The 23,919-nt window shown below is 45.8% G+C and overlaps 1 protein-coding gene across 1 annotated transcript in view; it reads right to left on the bottom strand.

Moving 5' to 3' along the window:
- LOC121837827 (lipase 3-like) overlaps positions 1-23,565 on the bottom strand; it is a 213,600-nt gene extending 190,035 nt beyond the window's left edge. Inside the window, exons 1-2 of the mRNA XM_042293654.1 lie at positions 23,386-23,565; positions 22,429-22,491 (exon numbers count right to left, since the gene is read on the bottom strand). Coding sequence (XP_042149588.1) covers positions 22,429-22,491; positions 23,386-23,565 — 243 coding nt within the window. The remainder of the gene's footprint in view (positions 1-22,428; positions 22,492-23,385) is intronic.
- Between the last annotated feature and the right edge of the window lie 354 nt (positions 23,566-23,919).

Here is a 23,919-nt window from a genome sequence, read left to right as displayed (position 1 = left end):
CGTTTCTTCGCTAAATTTAGCGGGGAAGGTGAAATGGAGTATAGATCACGCGACATCAAGTCACGTGACGTCAATTTCCCCGATAAATTTAGCGGGGAAATTAACGTGCCGTGACCCACACACCAATTCAGTTTCCCTGCTAAGTTTAGCGGGAAAATTGACGTCATATGACCTGATGTCATCGTGATGCGAGAACGTTTCACGTATGCAACACAAATGCCCCGCAATTTTCCATACACTTTTTTTAAAGATGTATGACGTTTAGCCGTACGCGGCGAGCAAGTGTTCCAAAATGCGTCTTTCACGTCAAAGGGCATTGTAGAGAATGCACGATGACGAGGCCATCATCAGTTGAGGTCGGGGGAAACAAAAGCAGTTAGGCGCGTATGGGGAGGGGGAGGGGGAGGGGAAGGTGGGTGTTATCAGACGTTCGAGGTGCGCAAAGAGCAAATGAACTTGCTGGCCGTATAAGTCAGTAATGGGCTGTGGTTAAGAATCTATGGCTTCTAGTTGAAAGATACATTGAAGTAATCTTTAACATGGTACCCTTATACCACTGTGTAGTGATTAGCGCTAGGCAATTGATGGGATAACCTTTCGCATGATCAATTAATGATATAGTAGAAATCAATTTTGTTTACGAGTTATGAATTTCGGGTATAAAGTGAAAATGCTTTCTTTTCTACTTGGTGCGCTTTTATGCAGGAGGCCACACTGCTGTATTCAATGGTAAATCACCATGCGCCCAATGATTGTAATCTAGAGTTATTATTAGATTAAACGTGTATTATAAAAATATGTTATAGTTAAAATGGTTTACCCGTGTTTTCTTGTTGTGAGCGTTACAGCTTCAAGTTTTGGAATGAAGTTTCACATACTACCATAGATGTCATAGCAAGAAGTACTGTTTAAAAATGCGCAGTTTTGGCACCATTCTAGATTTTAGGCCTGAAGGTCAATGCCACCGATTAATTTATTAATTAATCGATTAAATGTTGAGATTTTTCGGGTTAAAAAAAGTTTGTCAACGTCCAGCCCTAGAGATTATGTATGCTACCAATATTTTCGAGAGTAGTTATCTTTCGGATTGTAAATATAATGCATCGGGCGATGCAATTTATAATAAAATACATAGCAGTGCCCTTGCGCTCTAGAAAAGCTTGTTGGACGAAGCGAAGACTTTACCAAATACACTTTACCTTGGTCTAATAGACAGTGCTTGCACTCACTCTTCCTGGTCTTGTTTCAGTATCGCAAAAAAAGAAAAAGGAACGACAAACACCGAGCTTTTATTTTACATGACGAATTTTTTTTGTGAGTGTGTGTGTATTGCAGCTATCCTAGCAGCTTTTGCTAGTAACGCAAGTTCACGCAAATACTTTTATTATTATTATTTTCCGCGTGAGTAGCGTTATATCAGTAAGTTGGTGAGCTGGGTGAGTTGGGGATCGTGGCCTAACAAAAAAAATCCAGCGCAGAAAAACGAACATAGAACAGCAGGCGCTGATTGTCCTGTGTTCTTTCTATATTTTTCCAACCATTTTGTGCTCTGTTTTTCATTATGGTTAGCGTAATATCAGTTGCGTACAATCGATTTTCAAATAATAGTTTTTAATGCTAGTTTCATTAGCACAAAATCATTCACATACATTGATTACTGCCTCACGAAAGCAGTTGCGTGCTTGTGTGTGAGAACAGGCAGTCCATAAAAGAAATATCGGCGACAAGCGCTTATTGTATGTGCATGTAGTAAGACGAGACCATTACGAAGTGCGTCAAAATTAAAATTACTTTGAAGATAAGGCTGACCAAATGGCTCCCGGTTTCTAAGAAGAGTCAGAACATGGACGGGTGGACGAATATAGTGGTGGAATACCTTTTGGGTCGGGCAGCAGCTTGTGCCACGTAGCCCACAATGTTTATACGGTACCTCCCCTCAATTTTGTTCTAAACCCAAACTACTTTCGCCTACGCATTTGGGAAGAGGTTATATTAGTTAAACATAAAATAGCGCAAAAAAAAAAAAAAAGACAAAGACACAAAGCAAAGAGGACAAGCGCTAACCCGAAGTGGGATGCCGGTGCCCCCCAGCAAAATCAAATTATTCGGGACTGCTGCCTTCGTCTCAGCTTATTTAGGTACTCGAAGAAGCGTGCAATGCCGCCAAAACTCGTAGTCTGCGCGGCCAAACGTCGAAATGAATGAAAGTTGCCCTCAGCCACACGGTCAGTGTAATGCCTTGAAACACAGGACACGCCGAAGTTCACATCTCAGTATCTTAGAAATCCGCTTGGAGTGGCGGAAAGACGGTCGTACGCCAAGCGGATTTCTAAGATACTGAGCCGTGGATTTCGGCACAAAATCCGACTCTTCAATGACCTGTTGCGTGTCCTGTGTTTCACGTATTACACTGGCCGTGTGGCTGAGGGTAACTTTCGTTCATTTCAACGTTTGGCTGCACAAACTACCGAGTTTTGGTGGCACTACACACTTCTTCGAGTACCCAAGGCAGGTGAGAAGAAGGCAAGGTTTGTCCTTTGTCCCTCTTGTTCCCCTTCTCAAGGGTTATTTTCGTCAGTCCCGGATAATTTGATCGTGTTGGGGGACAGCAGCATCTCAGTTCGGGTTAGCGCTTGTCCTGTATACTTATGTCCCTCTCTTTTTTTTTTTTTCTCTCGATATTTTATATGTTTAAATAAGATGAACCAAGTAGCCCAGCGACGTACCTTACAAGAAGAGCTTATAGTTCCATAATCCTCAGAAGCCCTCTTGCACCTCCGACAATATTTCGTTTTTCTTTTTCGACGTCAATCAATTCATGTTTTACGTTAAGCCGTGGGCACATTGCTAACACATCATGCAAAATACAGTCTGCAAACACTGTCTCAGGCGTGTTTCTTTCTCGTACGACAGTCCTTTTCACATTTATTGTACAAAAAATGACGGCAGTCAAGTTCGAAGCATACGCATGTATGAAGCGAACATGCTTCGAACATACGCCTGAGCCGTATCCGCGGATATTTCTCTCATAAACCTCCGCAGAGAAACTCCGCATCTTCTGTGTGACGTCAGAGATGCCGGAAGTCACGTGGGTAGCTTAAGCCCCGGTGACTGCGCGCTTCAAATTTCCTTAAACCGACGTATTGCATGTGATTCGACGTTATAAAACTTCTGTTTTATAGATCGTATAGCTTTTTTTATTAATGAATGTATTTCTGGTGGGCAGAGACGGACCTGGCATTTTGCCACCGGCAGCCTTTTATAGCGCCCCCCCTCCCCCCCCCCCCCCCCCCGCTCGCTATGGTCAGTGACCATGGGGAGCGGGGCATGAAGACGGGGGGGGGGGGGGGGGTAGCTAAGTTGGGAGTTAAAATTTTCAAAAGTAGCCATGCCCTGTTGCAGGTTAAGAAGAGAGCCCTGCACACTTTCCACCTAGCAGAGCGAAGGCCGGAGAAAAAAGAAGAGGCCAGGAGGCACTGGCCTCCTCTTTGGCGTTGGCTCTGCCAAGTAGAAAGGGTGCAGGGCTCTGCCGGAGGGGCTTGTCCTGTTCTTCTTAACCTGCAACACGGCATAGATTTAGAGCTGGAATTCCCGAAGTAGCTAAATTCGGAGCCAGATTTTGAAAAGCGAAAAGAAAAAGAGTGCCATGTCATTTGAGGGCGGCCACAAATTGGCCACCCCCAATATTTTGCAGCCCTAGGGAGCTGCCTACTCTAACTATTCGTAAGTCCGCCCCTGCTCCTGGGGCTTTAATAGCTATCGAATATTCAAAGCTTTGAATCGTTCTCGCACGTGATCGAGAAAAGAAAATGGAAGGGAGAGTGGGCTGGTCCTCAATTGCCAATCCCTAATCAAACGCTTTCGCGAAAAAAAAAAAATTAGATATTTAATTGGGAAATCATCTTTTCTTTTTTTGGCTAGCTATATTTTTTAGGATCTCAGTTATGTAACGCATATATCGCACAAATATCTTTACAGAGGTCGTGTGATTGTCAGCACATTTCCCCACTCGGCGAAAGAGTTGAACATCGACAGATTTAATGACACTTAGTATCATCCAAAGAGCTTACAAAAAAAAAAAAAAAAAAAAAGGAATCTAAGAATAAGTAAGTAACGGAGACTCGTGGAACCCTCTTAGGAGTGACGTTTCTGGGCTGATATACCACTTGCAAAGCAGCCGAGGCGCCAGTGTCGGCAAGCCGCTGATGCAGGAGGTCAGTAGCCTCCGGTGTCCTCGCAGCAGTCAGACGTATATTACTAGGAATGTCCTCGTCGCCACAAGTGGTGGGCTGCAGGGAATCGTATCCAGCGACTGCTGCGTGGACAGAAACAGAGAAGAGCTCGCTCGCTCCTGGCCAGCCCTTTATCAAGAGCCGACTCGACGCGCGGTCTCGTTGTCGCTGCGTGCTTCCGGGCGTCGTTCGCGCCGCTCGGTTTCACGTATACACGCATGGATGATCTCGTCTGGTTCTTGCGGTACACGTATAGAGAACGAACCGAGCTAACATGAGCGCGGGTCATGTTCATTTATCTTTGAAAGCCTGGAGTGCTTTTTAACGGTAATCACGGGAACCTGTTTGTGCGTTCGTGCGTTTCCACGCTAAATTTGGCGGGGAAATTCACGTCCCGTGACAGCACCGCATCAAGTGACGTCACGGCGTGAAGTCGTGGTGTCACATTATAACGCGACGTCCCGTGAGGTCATGTGACCTGACGTCAAATGACCCGCTCTACTTATCAGCAATATAATACAAAAATAATGGTCTTCACTTATCGAGGCTACTCTTCAATGTCATCTGAGCAAACTGAAACATTCGCTTTTGAGAACACTTGTGCCCGTTACTCGAAAAAAAAAATGGTTAGTTACAATTACAATTTCTTGACTAAAAATGCAACTGATTAGCTTTACAAAGTATTCGCCGCAAAAAGTAATCGATTATGATTACTTCGTTACATTTGAGCATTACCCTTACGAACGCCTGGTGGAGGCCACACACACCACTCGAAATAATCCTAGTTCGGCATCTGCGAACTGCAAAACACTTCTTCCACATGCTCGCACTGGCTGCTTTATGTTTGCTAAAGGGCCATTTTTGCTAATTTAAACGGTTTAGTAGTGAGAACACAATGCTCTACTTGCTTTTGTATACGTTATGAAGACTGCGGCTTGGTGAAGGTTGCTATCCGACCGAATGACATCTTTTTTTCATGTTCACCAAATCTAAGTATAATGCACAAAGTCACAGCTGAATTAAGTATGCCGTTAAGAAATTATCAAAAAGTATCATCATCAGTAATCAGCACGGGTCAACGTCTCTCACACGTCTACAGCCGTTCTCTCCTGTCTCAACCCGAGTTTCCATGTCAGCCGCTGCTTATTCCCTGCTTCCCTTTTCCCCAAAGTTTCGGTCAAACTTCCCGCATGCACAGTCCGCTAATGATAACCCCCACCGGACCCAACTGGAACTTACTCCAACATCCTCATTTCTAAAAATTCGGCTTGGAAGTCTGAAGCCATTTCGGCAGCGCTCTCCTGCCTGCTCATTGCCTGCCGTTGAAAGTGACGAGGGTCTTTGGCCGATCTATGTTCAAACTGACAGCAAAGTTTATATTACAGTTTTTTTTTTGTTACAATTTTGCTGTTACAGCGAGCACTCGCGCTAGAAATGCATGTCTCAAAGCCAGAAGCACCGGCTGGCTCGCACTTGTAGATTTGGCCGCAGTCTAGTGGGAAGTCACGTGGCACAAAGCGCATAGCTGGTTGGCCTGCATATTTGGCTTTTACAACGCTCAGGCGTGAACAGGGGCCATGGCCCCACACTGTCCTTTGTGTGCTTGCGGGGTGGGCGGGCTTCGGCGGAAACATCAATACACAATCAACAACAAAAACAAAACGCAGACAGGAGAAGGAGGTGGTTATCACTTGAGCCCGTTCTCGTCTCGACCTTTTCAAAAGGACCGTTCTCAAAGCGTCCTTCTCGGTTAAACCCGCCGCATTTGGTCCGCTCTCGTTACCTCCTTCGCGTTTTCTCCTCCAAGGGAAAAAAAAAAAAAAAATTGGGGACACTTTGAGGTGACGGTGTCATGGCTTGGTCACCGTATATGCCCGAAAAAGCTTCTTCGAGCCCGTCCCTCCCTCCTTCCAACTGGCCTACACGCACGCGCTCATGCACATACACACTCAAACGTGCTTTGGTCCCCCGATTCGGCTAACGGTTCCTGGAATACGTCCGTTTTGCTCTGGAAACATGCAGCGAAGGTCAGGACCCGCTCGTTAGGTTCTCCGGAAGTGGTCTCGGACGCTGGGCAATAAAACACCGAACTGCGTCTTTGCGTCAAAGCACGGCTTCTGTGTCCCCTTTCTCCCGAGCCAGTGGGAGGGTACACTCGGAGTGCCCCCCCCCCCTTCCCCCCTTACCCCCCCCCCCCCCCCCCCCCCACACACACACACACACACACATTCTCTTGCTAGGAACACTGCGCAGTCGCGTTTTTCGAGAATTCCTTTTATCTCCCTGACTGTTATCTTCGCTGCGAACCCGCATCTTGTGTGACCGTATCAGAAGCGCAGATATAACTGCATCGCCCTTCTTCCACCATATTATTTATTTATTTATTTATTTACGCTCAAGATCAAAGCATTACAGAGAGGGTGGGTAAAAGGTTATAACAACATAAGGACACAAAAATAGGCAGGGTTACAATAAATGATCATAAATAGCATGTGGTGGGAATTCAGGAACTGAAATGCAAATTGGTTCGACTATTGGGCATGCCAATCTTGAAATGGTGGTCGTTTCGGGAAGAGATGTATGAAGGCGGTTGGGGAAGTGAGTCACTGAGAAACGGGTGAAAATGGTAAATTTTGTAAAAAAGAGAAAGTCGAAAGATTTTACGGCGCAAAGCGAGATCGCGCAAGTTCAAATTCAGTTTCATTGCTGGGGCGCTATAGCAGTGCGGAAGTAGCGATAAAAAAGAAAACGCACAAAACAATTTTGAATGGTTTCTACGTTAAGACTGAGCGAGTTTAAAGGACGGTTCCAAATTGATGACGCTCATTCAAGTTTTTGTCTTACCAAAGTTTTAAAAAGCAGAAGTTTCAAACTAGAGGGGTATAAACAAAAGTTTCGGGCCGTAAGTACCCGAGAATACGATTTGCGTTTCTTGTCACGTAGTCAGCGTGCGTTTTTCAAGAAAGGTTATCAGTTATGTGAACGCCGAGATATTTGTATGAACTAACTTGGGTTAAGGGAGCGTTGTTAAGTGAGTACACTGTTGGCGTAGCGTCGGAGGCATGACGTGAAATTTTCATGAATTTTCATTTAATGGTGTTAAGTTTCATGAGCCAAGTATCCCACCAGGGAGAAATATTATCTTGGTCAGATTGAAGGATGACATGATCAGAAAGACTCGTAATGTTTCGATAAATTGCACAATCATTTGCAAACAAGATTATTGTTTGCAGATGATTGTGCCATCTCCAGATGAAAGAAATGTATCGAGTAATTGTAATTCATTACTCAGAAAATAATGGAATTACTTTAGAAAAATCACATTTTTTAAAAAAGTTATGGAATAATTACAAAATTACAAAAATAAAACAATGTAGCGGATTAAAAGTAATCCCGGTACTTGTAACGGATTACTTCCATGTTTGCTTCTGAAAGTCTGCATTTTACGCGTTATAGGACTTCGAAGGTAAAGGTCAATGGCAATTTATTTATTGTCGCTTTCTTCTGACAACTGAGAGACTAGTCGTCAGATAAACCTGTGTATGAGGATGCGCTCGTTAACGGCACCAACTTACATCTGCAAGCAATCGTGCTGCGAAAACTAGTCTGGCCACCGTGTGTGGGAACATGCTTTGTTGCGGCAGCGAATCCCGGACAAAAGCTCACCGGACAAAAGCTCACCCATTTTTTCACATACCCGGACAAAAGCTCACCAGGAGAAAATTGCCTATTGGTCTTAACAGTAGTGCGGACAACTTAGCGGCGTCACGAAAATGCTAGAAGTAAATTAAATCTGACAGGCGCATGGTTTGTTCACTAGAGTGGAAACAAGTTTATTTATTGATTGGTAAGGAGCGAATGCAGCGAATACAAGGGGTGTACCTTGAACCCCTTGTAAATATCTTTCAGACGATTCTGCAGGCGCAGAGTGCCTTTTCGCACCCGCTTCGCTGGGGGGCTCACCTCTCCGGGCTTGTGTTAATGCCGTGGAAACGATTGCCTGATCTTGCTGTAGGCATTCAATCATCCTCCAGACGCTTGGATGGGCGTGGCCGACGAGCCTCTGGAACCCGGTGTTCCATCCTTGGAAGGTGTTGTACGTCCGGTCTTCATCTTGAAGGGTGGCGTCGTACAGATTCCACCGTTCTCGGGGAAACTCCGGTCGTCGTCGTCGGCGCGGGTTTACTACAGTTGATCGAATGCCAATTCATCGAAGCACGTTTTAGAGAACGGGCTCGTTTTATCCAAGCACGGTTTAGAGAAAGAAGAGACTCAGTTTAGAGAAACGCCGTTTATCGAAAAGGGAACAATATTTAAAAAAGGCTTTCCTACTTCTCGCGTGTATCACTGGTGCGCGTGTTAACCCAATCCCCCTGCAGCGCTTCCGCCGCTTCGCGGCGGCAGTCTACGGCGGCGCATTACAAAAATGTTAACTCACCTGATTTACCCGCAAACGCCGCTTCGCGGCGGCCGAATTCGCCATAAGGAAGGTCATCGCCGTTTTCTTTAAACTGGGTTCTCTATAAAGGGATTCCATAAACTGGGGTCGGTAAAACGGCGTTCGCTAAAACGAGCTTCTCTAAACCGCATGCCTCCGGTCGGCAATCAAGTAGTACAGCAAGTCGCCGATATGACCGGTAGACTTTTCCCTGATGTAGGTTAGTCCTTCAAACACAAGCTGTGGTGGAAGCAACGCCAGCCTATCCAAAATCCCGCACGGCTTCCTAAAGTGGTCATCTGTCTTGTACTTGTCCAAAAGGCCCAACTCCCGTTCCTTTAGAATATTTTTAAAAATTCGCAACTCAATGATTTGTAGATTACAGTTCCGCTTCAGTTTCCCTTTCACGTCACCCTGAGATAATCTTTGATTTAAAACAAATTTACGACGCACAATGAAGGAAACAATATAATTTTCTTAGCCATTCACTTCAGATATTAGCCTGAACCCCTAAAAATCCATGCTTTAGTAATAAAGAGACATTCTGCCTGACCTTTATGTGCGCGTTTAGCGTTACATAAGCACAAGGAAAAAGTGAGGTCACCGAAGACGGACTTCGCTTCTTCGGTCGCTCTTCGGGTTAAAAACTTAAGATTCACGAAGTTTCTTGGGCGTGGCACAAGGGTGCTTAGGCATACCTTGAGGCAATCAAGCTTGATCTTATCAGCTCCCCTCAATTTCGGTGACCTAATTTTTTTCCCAAAATCGCTGCTTCTCCTCCTGTTATGGCCTATCTGTCGACACCTTTGCATGGGATGGGGTACCAGTTCTCCTAAAGATGGTGCGATGTCCATCGCGTCCGCACTTTATCCCAGCCCGTGTTTCGCCCTGGTAGTCAAAACAAATTAGGTTAGCTTTTGTCCGCGTCTGTGAAAAAACGGGTGAGCTTTTGTCCGATGAGCTTTTGTCCGGTGAACTTTTGTCCGGTGAGCTTCCCTCCGGTGTGGTTTTCTCCGGTTACCGCGGCAGCAGTCCGGTAAGCATGGGCACTAGGGGTGTCGCGAACTTTTGTCGAACCTGATTTTTAGGTCGAACCTTCGGGGTTCGACGACGAAGCTTCGAACTTTTAGCCAGATTCGACCGGTCCGCCTTTGTGGACAGTGAGGCCAGACCTTGATGCAAGCATGTCTAGGTTTGGAGAACTTTTTATGCAAATGGTTATTTTAATTTTATGAGCAGTTGCAATTAAAAGAAACCAATTCTAATCACTGAACTTAATAACTTATTTTTGTACTTTATTAACTGAAATTATCAATCACTGCTGCCCTTAATAGATCTCTCAGCCATCACCATCCAATCCGAAGCCAACAGGCCAGCCTGTCGCGCGTGCGCGTCGCAGTCGAACCTGAGTCGAACCTGAGTCGAACTTTTCACAAGAATTTTTAAAACGTCGAGCGTGGTCAAGCTCGAATCTCGGCCGGTTCGCGACACTTCTAATGGCAGACTTGTACGTAACGCGTTACAAGTTATGGATTACTCTTAATCGATTACATTTTACTGAAATTTTGTAAGGCTTCAATTATTTCCTTTAAGGAGTAACGATCTTTGTAATTGAACTACTTTTTTCTCTAATCAATTACAAAATTACCTATTACAAACTTTCAATGTTTTATTTTTATTTATTTATTATTATTTTTTTTTTTTTGGGGGGGGGGGGGGGGGGGGGGGCAGAGATGAAATGTGCTGGAGTCACTCAGCTCTGGGCAACAGTAATTTTTTTCTTTTTCGAAACCCCTAAGCACGGATGCATTGTTTTCGTTGTATCAAAAATGACCTTATCCAGCCTCTTGTTTAATCTAATTAAACAGCGCTCCTTTTTTCTTTTTTAACGAGAGTGGGTGTGTTAAAGTCACTAGCTCAGCTCTAAACGAAAACGGTAAAGGCTTTTGTTTTTGTTTTTGTTTTTTTTCTTTCGAAACAAATGAGGGCGAGACCCCAAGGATTATGCTACCGTAATAAAAAAAAGTTGAATGAAAAGTAACGTGGGGAAGCAATCGATTACTTTCGAGTAATTTTTCGGTTACTTTTTGAAGGCTGGTAATTGTGACCGATTACTTCTTACAGTGCTGTAATTGTAATCGATTACTTTTTTCAGTTACGTGTACAAGTCTGCCTAATGGGCACGCAAGGCTCGACTATCGGGTGATATCAACGAGGTAGAGGGACTTAGAGTGATAAACTGGCAGCTGAAAGTGGCCCCCACCCGGCCGCCGTCATGTTGCACATCCTTGACCACTAGACACGTGACCTTATAGTTCTATATATAGACCTTTTATATGTCTCTTGACCCACATCCGACAAGAGACATTTGATTACATTCGGACGTACAGGACTTGTAACCGTTGCTATTTCTTTCTTTCCTTTTAAATGGCGTTTTGTTTCTACACGTTTCGTGCCAAGGCCTGGAACCAAGTCTCCGACAGAAGAATGGTTTACCCACATTAGTAGATTAAGAAGATATGTAACTTTAATTCGGTGGTTCCAATCCAATAATAGACAGTGCGAAAGACCCGTTTTCAAACCGACATAAAAATCTGTCGTTTTGAAATTATGAAGTCATCGGGAAAAGTGGCAGTTACTTTTTTAAAGTAACGGCCAATAACTTTTCTTTTTAAGCAATCAAGTAACCACATAAGGCGTTTTAACCAAATGCAACTGTAATTGTAATCGTTTACTTTCTTTTGCACGTGTACAAAACTGTAGTGTTGCCCATGCATCGAAATTGACCCCAAAATGGCCACAAATGACATCACAAGAGTCGGCGTGTCAGGCTGTCGAACATCGCGATCCTGGCGGTTGGTGATAGAAGTTCCGGGGAAAAAATAATAATAATAAAATAGGAGTGACCGCTAGTGCCGCTGTCGTCGCGGAGTCCCAGCTCGGGTTTGTTGAGGTTTAATTTAACTGTCAAGCTGCTGCAGCAACCTAGATAAGAACAGGCGCCTGCCGCATCCACTGCCACCGTTGTACCTCCTCTGGGATCGCTGCAGGTGGCGGGAGTGTCGCTTAACAGAGTGTACCACTTAAGCCGGTGCCCCACATAAGCCAGATTCACTACGTTAATATGTTCGATGAGGCATCCTTTAATTGGGAGAGAAAAACGATCGAAGGAAGACAAGAAACGGAAATCGAGTTTTTACACGAGCAGAACCGCAAGACCGAGTAAATTAGGCACGATAATTGCGTTAGTTTATTATCCTTAACGAAGACATAATTTTCTTTACCTAAAGGCTAAAAGCTTAAAGGAACCAAAAAAGAAAAACGGAAGCTTATAACTATACGTAATTGTGGCGTATGATGTTGTCTGCTTCAAGTGCCGCAAGTATAGGTCTTAAACTGCGGTATTTCTTTTTGTTTCTACGTAAGGTGACCTCTTGTTTGCAAGCAACAGAAGTTATTAAGGATGAGAGGAACGTGACCCACATCGGTCTGGTTGCTGTTTCTTAACTGTGAGTAAAATTAAAGTGTTTGTGATGTTAGCACGATTCAGCAATGGGTCAGAGCTTCTGAAATCATATGAGCTGCGAGTTTCATATAGTTTACAGTTGAACAAACAGAAGATTAATAATTATTGTTCATTGCAGCATATTTTTAGCAAACGTTTTGCGGCGCCGTGCGGATTTACCATCATTCACGTTGAAAAGCGAATGGTTATAACGAAAAGATTGATGGTGACGATTGTTATCTTGGCAACGCCCGTATGAAGTGGAATACGTACCAAAACATCGCCTTTCTAAAAAAACGCTTAGTCTAAGCCCTATTCGTGAGTACACCGACCTATTCACGGTGAGAAACTCGGTAGGGGCGCTTCTGTTTTCCGCACTATGGGCAGTGCACGTGCTACCCACGCGGTTATGTTTTAATTTTCATAGTGCATAAAAGCTTGGCATTGGACGTGCTTGAGCCACCAGAGGAAGTTGAAGTGTCCTCACTCTGGGTTATGAAAAAATTCCACCAGGCGGCAATACTGAAACTTTTCGCTGCGAATAGGGATCGCCATTCACGACAAATATGCCGGCTGTAAACAAGTAAGTCGTACCGTGTCATAAGCCAGCCTAACGCACAACGCTCGGGTTTAATCAAGCAAGTACTGACTTCAAAAGTGTTCGCCTCGTTTTTTTTTTTACACTGCATTCAAAACCTGCGGTTTCGTTTTTGGCGTTAGCGAGCTCCAGAGGCATATCCATGCAATGGGAAGTGATGGAAGGACTACCTACTGCCCTTCTACCGCGCTGAACAGCGTTGAAAATCGCACACTGTCTGACTCGCGCAGCGGCATAAGCAGTATTCAGAACGACATTGGCAACACGTTGATGCAACATAAACGGCAGGGTCGCCGGGACAACTGTTCTCCCTATACATATCATGGGAAGCGATACAAGACGCTTCCAAATTCGTTAGGCCATTATGAGTTACGGTTGTTCCTGCGTTCTGTCGTTGCTGACGTTTCTGTTGCTGCGTGGACACAAGCAACACGCCTTAGCTCGTTTCACTACGATAGCCATTAAGCCAACCGCTGACGACATGCCATTACGAAAGCCACATGATACGAGCACAAATCGCGAGGAACTGTTCCGGCCAGTTCAGTGTTTTTCCACCATGTTCCGTCTGTTTTTTGTGGCTAGAAGCCTTAGATAGGTGGCGCAAGCTGCCGCCCAATTCAAAGAGTTCATCAATCCATCCATCCAGTCGCGAATTGACTGCCAGGATGAAAAGGGCAGGGAGGTCCTTTAGGTGCCGCCCTTCCAGTGTGAGCTTTCTACCTTCAATAACACTTCGGTGTTCTTGGCGCCTCGTGCGTGCGTGCGCACCTTAACCACGACGAACGTCTCTCTCGGATGTCCCGTCCTCCCCTGTGCGGGAGGACGGGACATCGAAGAGAGACGCCCTGCGCTTCTCAGGGAGAACAGCAGGGCGTCTGCTTTGAATGCTCCCTGCACACGGTTGTCGCCTGCCGCCGTGCATTTGCTGCGCGTGAACGCTCGAAGCTATCGAAACGCCCGTAAACGTAATCAAAAACAGAAAAACTCACGCTGAAGGCGGGATAACTGCAAAATTTGTCAGGAGTTACTTCCACTCACGTCACATGAGCGACCATCGCGGTGTCCTTGCTGCTAAGCGCGCGTACGGGCTCAGCAGCAAGGTCATCGCAATGGACTTTTGTGACGTTAGGGGAAGCAATATACGGTCACAGCAAACATGCAAAACATGGTTTCATTGTCCCTCGAAAAGAATAAGACCAGGAAACAGTGCAAAAAAGGCGGATCCGCTGCGCGAAGACAAAGCACACGAAGACAATTCCGTGTACGGAAATGCAAAACGAGTCCAAAGCCAGCGGTCGAGGCAAGCCCGCGCCATGCCACGCAGACAACGAACAACGAAGATGTCCTCCCTTTCTTTTTTTATACCCACTGTCGCATCGCACGCAACTCGTGAATGAAAACGACCACGCGGCGTCGTCGTCGTAGCGGCAGCAGTAGTACTACGCCAACCCCCCCTCCACCGCCCCCCACTTTACAGAGATAGGCGTCTGTGGGCCGCCCTCCCTCCCCGTGGTCTTCGCCGCGGTCGTCGTCGTCCTCGGGTCTCCCAGTAAATCACTCCTCGGGCGAGGAGATCTCCCTGGACGTCCGCTGGTTTCCGGCCGTCTTGCGGAGCGCTGCTGCTGCTGTTGCTGTCTGGGCCCGCCGCCGCCGCCGGATGTCGGTTAGGGGCGAACGTCGTCCTTCTATCTGGCCCTATCTCGCGTAACCTTTCAACTTCCCTCTGCAGAGTCAAGTTGTTTGACACGGATCAAAGGCCGCCGTGCCGAGAAAACTCGCACCGCCTTCTTCGCCACGGTGTCCCTCCTCCTCAGCTGCATCTCGCCGGCCCCTCAGGATGAGCTGAGAAAGTGTTACAGTGTCAGTGTAAAGCGAGTTGTAACTCAACGAGGGGCCACACTTCCGTTACGTATACGCGCTCCGGCTGATTAGGGCGCTGGGAGCTGCGTCATGTCGACACTCCAGCCTGCGGTTTTTGTGTGTTTGCTTTGCCTGGTGACGTCATCAGCGCTTATCGGCCCTGACGGCGAGTCCTGATCATCTTATTTTGGCTAATCAGCCAGTGGAATTGCTTCCTTCGCCGACAAGAACCCCGGAGAACTTCACACAAAGCAAAGAGCGGGAACACAATTTCATTGCATTTAATTTCTTTGCCCGTAAAGGGCAACACATAAAGGGGGGGGGGGGGGGGCATTCAAGATTCATACAATACAGAAACGCCCATACATTAAAAAAACACAGAAGGAAACAAAACTTAACACACTTAACATACTCGGGACTGCTCATAATTACACAAATCATAAAACTAGTAAGAAGAAATATGAATTTTTATACAAGATAGAAAATTATTCGGGTCCAGATTGGTGACAATGGATGATGGGAGGTTGCTCCAGTCGCTGATGGCCGGAGGAAGGAATGATCAATTAAATGCGTTCGAAGAGCCTGAAATACGTTTGACGGCACGGGTGTTGTTAAGGCGCGAAGATGTTCTGTTGGGGGATGATAGCAACTCATTATTAAGGTTTGGAATGTGGTAGTAGGTTTATGAAGAAGGCAGAGCTGAGAGACTCTTCCTGCAGGCGGAGCTGCAAATATGACACGGTTAGTTGGCTTTTCAAGGTGGAAACACTGAAGGAAGAATCATAGATAGACAAGGTGAATCGGGCAGCCCTGTTTTGAGCTGCTTCGAGATTGTTAAATAGGTAAATTTGATGCGGAATCCGGATGGTAGCGTCACATTCTAATTTACGTCTGACGTACGTGTCGTACGCCAGCTTGCGGACAGTGGGAGGTGCAGATTGTAAGTTACGTCTTATTAGTCCAAGGCTTCTTGATGAGTTAGCAGTGATGGCTTCGATGTGATTATTCCAGGAATGGTCCGGTATCAGCCTTACACCAAGACATTTATACATAGTAAGAGTCTGAATTAAATAAGAGTTCAGGTTGTATTGGTAGGACAGTAGAGATGTTTTTCTAGTGAAGCGAATTAGTTTGCATTTAGATTTTTCTAGCGACATCAACAAGTCATTGCATCATTTGTAAATTTTAATTAGGTCGCTTTAAAGTTGGTTGTTATCTTGAACACGTGTTACTTTGTTATAGACGACGCAGTCATTTGCAAAAAAGCGCATTTTGGGGGAAATAGTGCTAGGGAAGTCATTTATATATATTAAAAACAATAGAGGCCCTAAAACGGACCCTTGCGGAACACCACTGCAGAAGACACGTTTGCTAAGGAAGATTCTTGGTCATTAATGATACAATAAAACACGTTCTTCGTGTTTTATTGTTGGTGATTAATGATACAATAAGACACAATACAAAAAGACACGTTCTTCGTTTCTGATGCTATCTAAGCGGGCATCACGCTGGGATCTTCTTTTGTTGTGGTATTGGGCTGTAATCTTTTTCACTTTTGTGAATTATAGGACTTACTTCATTTCATGCATTCAACAAGCCTGAATGCAAAAAACAACAACATATATTTGTCTATGTCTAGAGACGCACGACTCCACCTCTATCTTATTGCCTTCAGCAATGTTCTGGAATTATACATGCTGGCGCTACAATTCCCCAGTCCGGTCCCTGTACAAGAGGTCGCGGTCTCGTGCTGGAGGCATGGCAACTGAAAACTCTACCGGGTGTTCGGACAATGTCAGAGCCTGTCAACCGTTCCACCGCTTACAAAACTTACCAGCGCAGCGCGCGATGTATAAGCGGACCAAAGCGGTGTCACCCTTGCCATTTCGACAAGCGAATAGAAGCCAAGAGAAGCCATAGTCTGAACGTAACCGGCACTAACAATCGCAACCTTCGACATTTCAAAGTGATATGAACCCGACGCTTATAGTTTTGGGGGTTCCTCCATCCTAGGTGTCACACTGATGTGGGAACAATATTTAACGTATAGCGTATAACTTCCGACTCTTCTAACAACGTGGAAATTTCACCGTTAGTGAAACGTCCCCCATGAGTGTTATGTCACATTCAGTTGGGGCGCACGCAGCACCGAGAAAATGCTGCCCCCAAGGCCGCGCCACCGCGCGGGTGCAGCGTATGACGCACTACCAAGTGAACACGAAGCATTCCGCCTTGCAACGCGCTTGGCGCGGTCACTTCAAGGGCAAAGCATAAACGGGTGGACCACTGAACAAAATCCGCCGCGAGTGGGGCGGCGGCGCGCGCCATCTAGCGAGAGTCTCCCGAGCCGCCATGTTTACCGAGACGAGGAAGACGAAGCGAGGGAAAGAAGGGGCCGAAGGAGGTGGAGAGCGGTAGCTCAAGGCCGCGCCGGCCCGCAGTGCGCGAAGCTGCACGGTCTCCTTTCGACGGTGCAGCTGGTGCAGCAACGCGCCGGTGTCGTGCGCCGCACCAAGTCCCAAATGAACGTAGTGCAGCCGCACCGACACGACCATGTGAACGCGACGCGTCCGTCGGTGCAGTGCGGTGCGGTGTGGTGCGCCCCAATTGAATGTGACATTAGTCAACACACCGTAAGCGCGCCTCTGTCTCCAGGGTATCGAGGACTAATCAAAGCCGGCAAAAGATTTGCGCGGGTACGACCGCGTCATCCGCCAAGCCGCAGGCATTACACGATACAAGGTGCTCTAAAGCCCGCAACTATGTCCAGCTGCAGTTCAAGCTGCGAGGAATGCGATACAAACGGCCTGATCGATCTGTGTCTCTCTAGATGTAATATTGTGTAATTTGCGGATATGTTTTTGTTTATTCAGATACTCCCATAACACTCGGCATCATAGAGAGGAAAGAATACAACGAAAGGTAACAGGAAAGAAACGAAAGATAGTAATACACTTTACTCTTTGCGTCTCAAAACACTAAACGATGTTAATAGCTCCTGCGCTATCGCTCCTCTGCCATTGTTTTTGAACAATGGATCATTAACGATGACAGAAGCCGAAAGGTATAGTTCCCTTCTGGAGAATTTTTTCGAGCGACTGACTGGTAAAATGCAACGGTTTTACATGAAGGTATAGCCATCTTGTACTGATAGTTCATGCGTAGAAAAATATGGAACGGCGAAATGAAAAGTCGTTGGTATGTACAGAGGAGCGTATTATATGTATTGTGGAAAGGACATAGGCGACCCGTTTTATGGTGGAAGCAGAAAATATAGGCAGGGATATGTTGATTTTCACAGAAGTTAAACTTGCGGTGCAACGATAACTCCCTAGAATAATGCGAGCTCAACAGTCTTGCACTGCCTCAAGAACATAAGTTACGGTACGTTAAAATTAATCAAATAATTTCGTTACGTATGCATTTGCCAACCTAAGCACAACCTCGAACATTTTTCTATTGTTTTTGTTCGCGAATTTGTCACGGTGATTGACAGGGCTTTGTCCGCGTGTTTACCGGGTAACAAGTCAGACTTATAAAAGCCAGAGACGAGGGGGAAGCAAAGAAAAAGGAAAAGGGACAACACAACTACGTCTCAAGCTTGAGACGTCGTTGTGTTGTCCCTTTTCTTTCTTTTTTTTTTCTTTGTCTCGTGGTTTTATAAGTATGACCGTTCACCAGCTACCCTGAGCTATTACATTTATTTCATAAAACTTCAAAGCTCGAAAGTAGTAAAAGTGTAAGTATGGTAGATTTAGATTCACAGTGTAGTTAAACAGTCGGGTGGAAATACAAATACGGAAAAACACATGTGCATCCGATATAAATATAAATATATATTCCAAACGGCCTCACTGTACGTAGAAACAAACAAAGAAAAATGCATTTTGATGAAATTTCATCCTAGGCACTTATTTAGCGTCCCATTACCGTGGCGACGATTTAACTCCCCACACCTGCACATCATAAGCGTTACGCGAGGAGACTTCGCAAGGTATATAACTCTATTTTAAGAAAGAAGCAGAAAGCTCAGGCGCCGCCGCATCTTCAGACAGAGGCGCTTCCTGGTCACAACTTCCTGCTGCGCGAATCTCGCAAGTGGTAACGGCCAAAGAAACAAGGATCCCCAGCGTGTGCAGACGTCGTACCAACAGACACAGCGACCGCGTCAATGTGTTGTCGGCGCTCTCGCCTCGAAAGGAGCAAGACTGTGGTCAAGACACGTTAGCCAAAGTAACCAGAAGGCTCCCGGACAAGACAAACGTGGAGACGAAAAAAAAACAAAAAACTACCAAAGCGCACGAGGAAGCGGCGAATTGATCGAGGCTACGGCGAGCATTCTCTTGCTCTTGCCGCCGTACAGAAAGGGCATCAACTCGCAGCAGTTGGTGGCCGACCGGCTGGACATAGTGGCGCCAGTCTGTCGTGTCTGGCTCGGCGGGGAAAAGTGCTCCATCTAGCCGGCTCACGACGGGACATCAGGCAACGAGATTCCGTGAAAGCACCGCCGATGCCAATGGGATTACCGACTGTCAAACCGAGGCTGGTCACTTTTGCTCGCAAATTGAGCCACAAGCGGTGACAGGGATCTTTTCGTGTCGTTGTGTCATATTTAGTGCAATCGGGTAAAGACGGTCGTGGTCTGACTAAGCTCGAGTCGGATCGGATCGGATAGTGTCGGGTCGGGTCGGGTCGGGCCGGGCCGAGTCGAGTCGGGTCGGGACGGGTCGGGACGGGTCGGGACGGGACGGGACGGGACGGGACGGGACGGGTCGGGTCGGGTCGGGTCGGGTCGGGTCGGGTCGGGTCGGGTCGGGTCGGGTCGGGTCGGTATGATGCGTTGGTTGTTTGGGTCAGTTTTAGCCCGGTTCAATTAAGGGGGATAAGTTTTGGGGAGTTTTGTCGGAAACTGTGTGGGCTGGTTCCGATTGCATCCGCTATGTGATCTGACAGTGCGAGTCGCATCGGGTCGGGTCGGGTAGAGTCGGGTTGACTAGTGTCGTGGGTCAGGTTGATGAGTTGGTTGTTTGAGTCCGTTATAGTTAGGTTCGTTTAAGCGTGTCGGGAACTGTTCGGGCTTGCCAAAGTTGTGCGAAATTAGGCGCGGATAGTGTAGTATAACCTAGATCCTGTTTAATTATGTTGGCGGTACGGGTGTGGACCAAATTCGGTTGGTCGAGAGTCAAGAAAAATTGTGTATGGTTAAATTTATAATATCGAAAACAAAAGAATGTTCCTTAAAAATAAATGTAGAATTCGGCCTGATCGAGTCATTCGTAACGTCTGATGACGGCGACCCAGAATGGGCCTATCGAATCGAATTGCGTCGCATCGACCTATAATTCCACTAGAGCCGCAGTAAGGCGGTTAATACATTTCACAAAAGATAGTTTGCGGACAGTTTCCAAGGCGTGTCGCTTTCTTTAATCACGGTTCCGTCTCACTGGTCGTACAAAAACAGTCTGCAGATTCGTTCGAGGGCGTTGGACAGAGATATTCTAAAATGTGTGTTGGAAATTTAAATGCTGGGGTACATGATGAAAACAGCTACAATACTGATTATGAAATACATCCGTACAAAAGTATCGCGATACATGTCAGAAATGAATTTGAAAAATAGAAAAGTATTTGGAAATACAAAGGCAGGTATACAGTTTGCCGGGGCAGTAATACTCACATATGTTTGTCTTTAGAGAGATTTTTGTGATGTAAACTCTTCCATTACCAGCAAAAAAAAAGTACTACTTGTAAAAGCGAAATTAAAGAAGTTTTTGCTACATATTTTATCTTTTGTTACGAAAGCAATACAAAACAAAACTAAACATACGACCTTGCTTCTACGTTCGACGACATTTGATGAGAAGTGGCTTCTCAAATAGCTTGTCGGTCAGCCGTTGCCGATTTGGGGAAAGCATCATGTTAGCAAACGAGATTAAGCGTTCCAAAATTGTCAACGAACACGGGTTCATATCAAAACAAACGTAGACCGCTTTCAGAATAGGAAAGTTTTAAACCATGCAAATATTTTTTCTCGTTTTTTTTTATGTATATAAAGACCTCGCTTGGAGGCGGTAATAGGTAGGTTAGAAAACATGATTGCGCTTTGAAGACGCGGACATAGGAAGGACAGACACCACAGAGCGCTAACTTCCGACTGATTTAATTCAAGAACCTCAGCGTAGAAACACACTGCGTCACCGCACCACATCTCAACCAATCCGTGGCCTTGCGACGGACCGCAAGTACGCCAGCGTAGAAACACACTGCGGTGACGCAGTGTGTTTCTACGCTGAGGTTCTTGAATTAAATCAGTTGAAAGTTAGCACTCTGTGGTGTCTGTCCTTCCTATGTCCCCGTCTTCAAAGCGCAATCATGTTTTCTAACGTACCATACCAATTTGCCTAACAATCAGCACTTGGTAAGAGGTATGCTTCGTTAACAGGGTTTGTACCTTTAAGGCGAAAAAAAAATGTCCTCCAGTGAAAATAAAAGCTCATACTAACCGTGAGGTAAAGATTTAAGTTGAACTTGGACGATCTCAAGTTTGAAATTCGTTTCGCATAGCATTGACAATTTCCTTTTAATATAAAGCTGTGAAAACTTAGCGGGTTTTCAAAAAGTTTGACATACTTTCCATCCAGAATGTAGCGCACTTCTCCATTAGATATATTGCACGCCTTCGAAGCAATATTACATGAACCTCTAAATTCGTTGTATATCTATCAAATATCCAAGAAACGTCAACATCTTCTAGTTCCATGTCGGTACCTTTTCTGCAGTCACTTCAAAACGTCGCCGTTGAATGAAAATATGTTCTTTGATGATCGGAGGGAATGAAGTTTACGCTCGCCCCAGTGGATGGGGCTTGGAGTGCAATGTACAGTTACGTAGCTCGTACCTCCAGTGCCTTCAACGTTTTGATTCGCCATAAATAGTTACCCGACTGAAGCACACCCGGAAGACATACGTTATCTTTGGAAAATAGGGAAGGGAGTCACCAAATGTCGGTGCTTTAATGTTAGAAACAAACCTTGGTCTGCTTGATAACAAAGTCTCAAGGTCCCATTTACAGTACCTTCTACCCTCTGAAGCACGAAAATATAAAGCAACCAGTCTCTTGAGCTTTCCTTTGGGGGTCACTGATTTCTAGAACATTCTAACGAGAAACATTGGCCAGCGATTGTACCGCGATACAAGGAATGCACAAAAAATGCATTTTCATACTGAAATGTAGGTACTCATTGAAAAATTGAATCGCGATACAGAGGTACAGATAAAAAAAAAGTATTTCTACAGTGTCATCGCGATACATTTGAATCGCTATACTGCCCAACCCTTCGAAACATGTATGAAGCGAGCAGGCTTCAAACTCCTGTTTCCTGTGATAACCACTTGCCCCACCGCAGACGCCTTTGCCCTTTCTCTTCATGGTCACGATAACCACGAGGAAAACTAAGAGAAGGGTAAAAGGAAACGCGACGGCTTTGCTCGTCCGGTTAGCGAAGTCTCCCGCACCGCCACGCGTCTCTCCCAGACCCTCGGCAGACGCTCTACAATTGAGAGCCCCGGGGGAAGACGCGTCATTCCCAGCAGCAGCGCCTCGCATCAACACCGGCTAGAAGACGAGGCCTGCTCACGACGCCATCGTTAGTGGATCCGTGAGACGCTATACACGACGCGCTGACGGCGATGCTGACGCTATAGCTAGGCGGCGCTGCGTGGACCCACTAGTGATGACGTTTGGGGGGACGAGAGTTGCAGGCCTTGTCTTGCGGGTGGTATTACTCGCACGCACCCAGCCAGCATCCGCACGAGGATCTTCATTCCAGCACGCAGGGGTCACACTCTTCGCTTCCTCCTCCGCCCCGCGTCATCAGAGGCATCGTCCTCCGAGAGGACCACCCGCTCTTGAGAGGAGCCCGCCTTCGGTTTCTTCCTGCGTCTGCAGGGACGAGCAGTACATGTACACACTGCATGCGCGCTATGTTTCTATCTATAGACTCACGCGCTTCCGCTGTGTACCATGTATATTTATTTTATTATTTGTGTGTGTGTTTGGGGAGGGGGGGGGGGGGGCGAATGGAAGAATTCGAGCCCTATGGTTCCATCGAAAATTGTCAATATGCTACAAATAAGACCGGAGTCAGGGGCGAGTCAGATATTATCCGGAAGTCGATACACATTCGGTAATTGCCGGTAAAAGTGAAGGGGGTGAAGGGTTGGAGGGGCAGATAATAGACAGTGAATACTAGGTTGCATTTTATTGAATTGGTCCCATCATTAAGCTCGCAGATGAAAGTATGGAAGGTCAGGAAATTGGGCGACTTGGTATGAGTTTGAAGTAAGCGTGAAAAGCGCACAAAAGTGGGGCACAAAATAATAGAAACGTACATGACGACTGCGTACACAACACGTAAGAAAGTTTTAACGAACCATCGGTGTCGAGTAAGCGCTTCTTTGTTGTGCGTGTTTTCTATTTGTCCTCGACATTTGTGCGCTTTTTATATACCATACTACTGTAGAATTTAGCTTACTTTCAGCTAAGTGGAGACATCGTAACTTGGTTTGTGATACCACACAAATCGTAAAAACAACCTCTACAGGGAAGCAATCTGTTTCTCTCCAACGGGGGTTTCATATAACTGGACAAGGGGTCTATACGAGACGAAAAGGGGAGAGGGAAGCCACATGAGCAACTCATACGTACCATCTTTGTAAGAAAGTTATTAAATTTTCTTACCTTCTTTCTTACCTTCTTTCTTATTGATATGCGGAATGCGCCTGTCAGCACGACAACGCTTATCGGTCCTCCTGTGACGGTATGTGCTGTTCGAGTAAAACGTAATAGGAAGTGCGTTATGACTTTACGCACTGCTTTTCCAGCCCAAACTAAAATATCTGGCTTTGGGTATGCTGTTCGTGCATAAGTCATTGCAGAGTAATATTTCACTAAAGAACCCAGCTTGATTACAAGGGTACAAGGTTCCATTACCCCTTGTATATAAAAAAAAAAAAATATTCAGGAGAGTTTAACGGCATTTAAAAAACGTCTTCAAGAATAAAAGGAGCTTGTGTCGTCGATGTGAACAAGCTAATTAGGAGGCCAATTAAAAAGAAACGCTAGGGAACACATGGCCGTCGCAAGCAATCTCACATCAAACAGATTTGCTCTTCATATTTCTTTAAAAATTTTAACTCTGTAGAGTTATGAGCAAATGGGCTTCATGTGAATGTTACCGCATCTAGTTTCCTTTTCGCGACATTATTTGTTTTTATTTTCGCGAGG

This window comes from Ixodes scapularis, unplaced genomic scaffold, assembly GCF_016920785.2.
Source record: "Ixodes scapularis isolate PalLabHiFi unplaced genomic scaffold, ASM1692078v2 PGA_scaffold4__175_contigs__length_147842914, whole genome shotgun sequence".
Lineage (NCBI taxonomy): Eukaryota > Metazoa > Arthropoda > Arachnida > Ixodida > Ixodidae > Ixodes > Ixodes scapularis.
The sequence above is the reverse complement of the archived record's forward strand: the minus strand, read 5'-3'. Positions and strand labels throughout refer to the sequence as shown.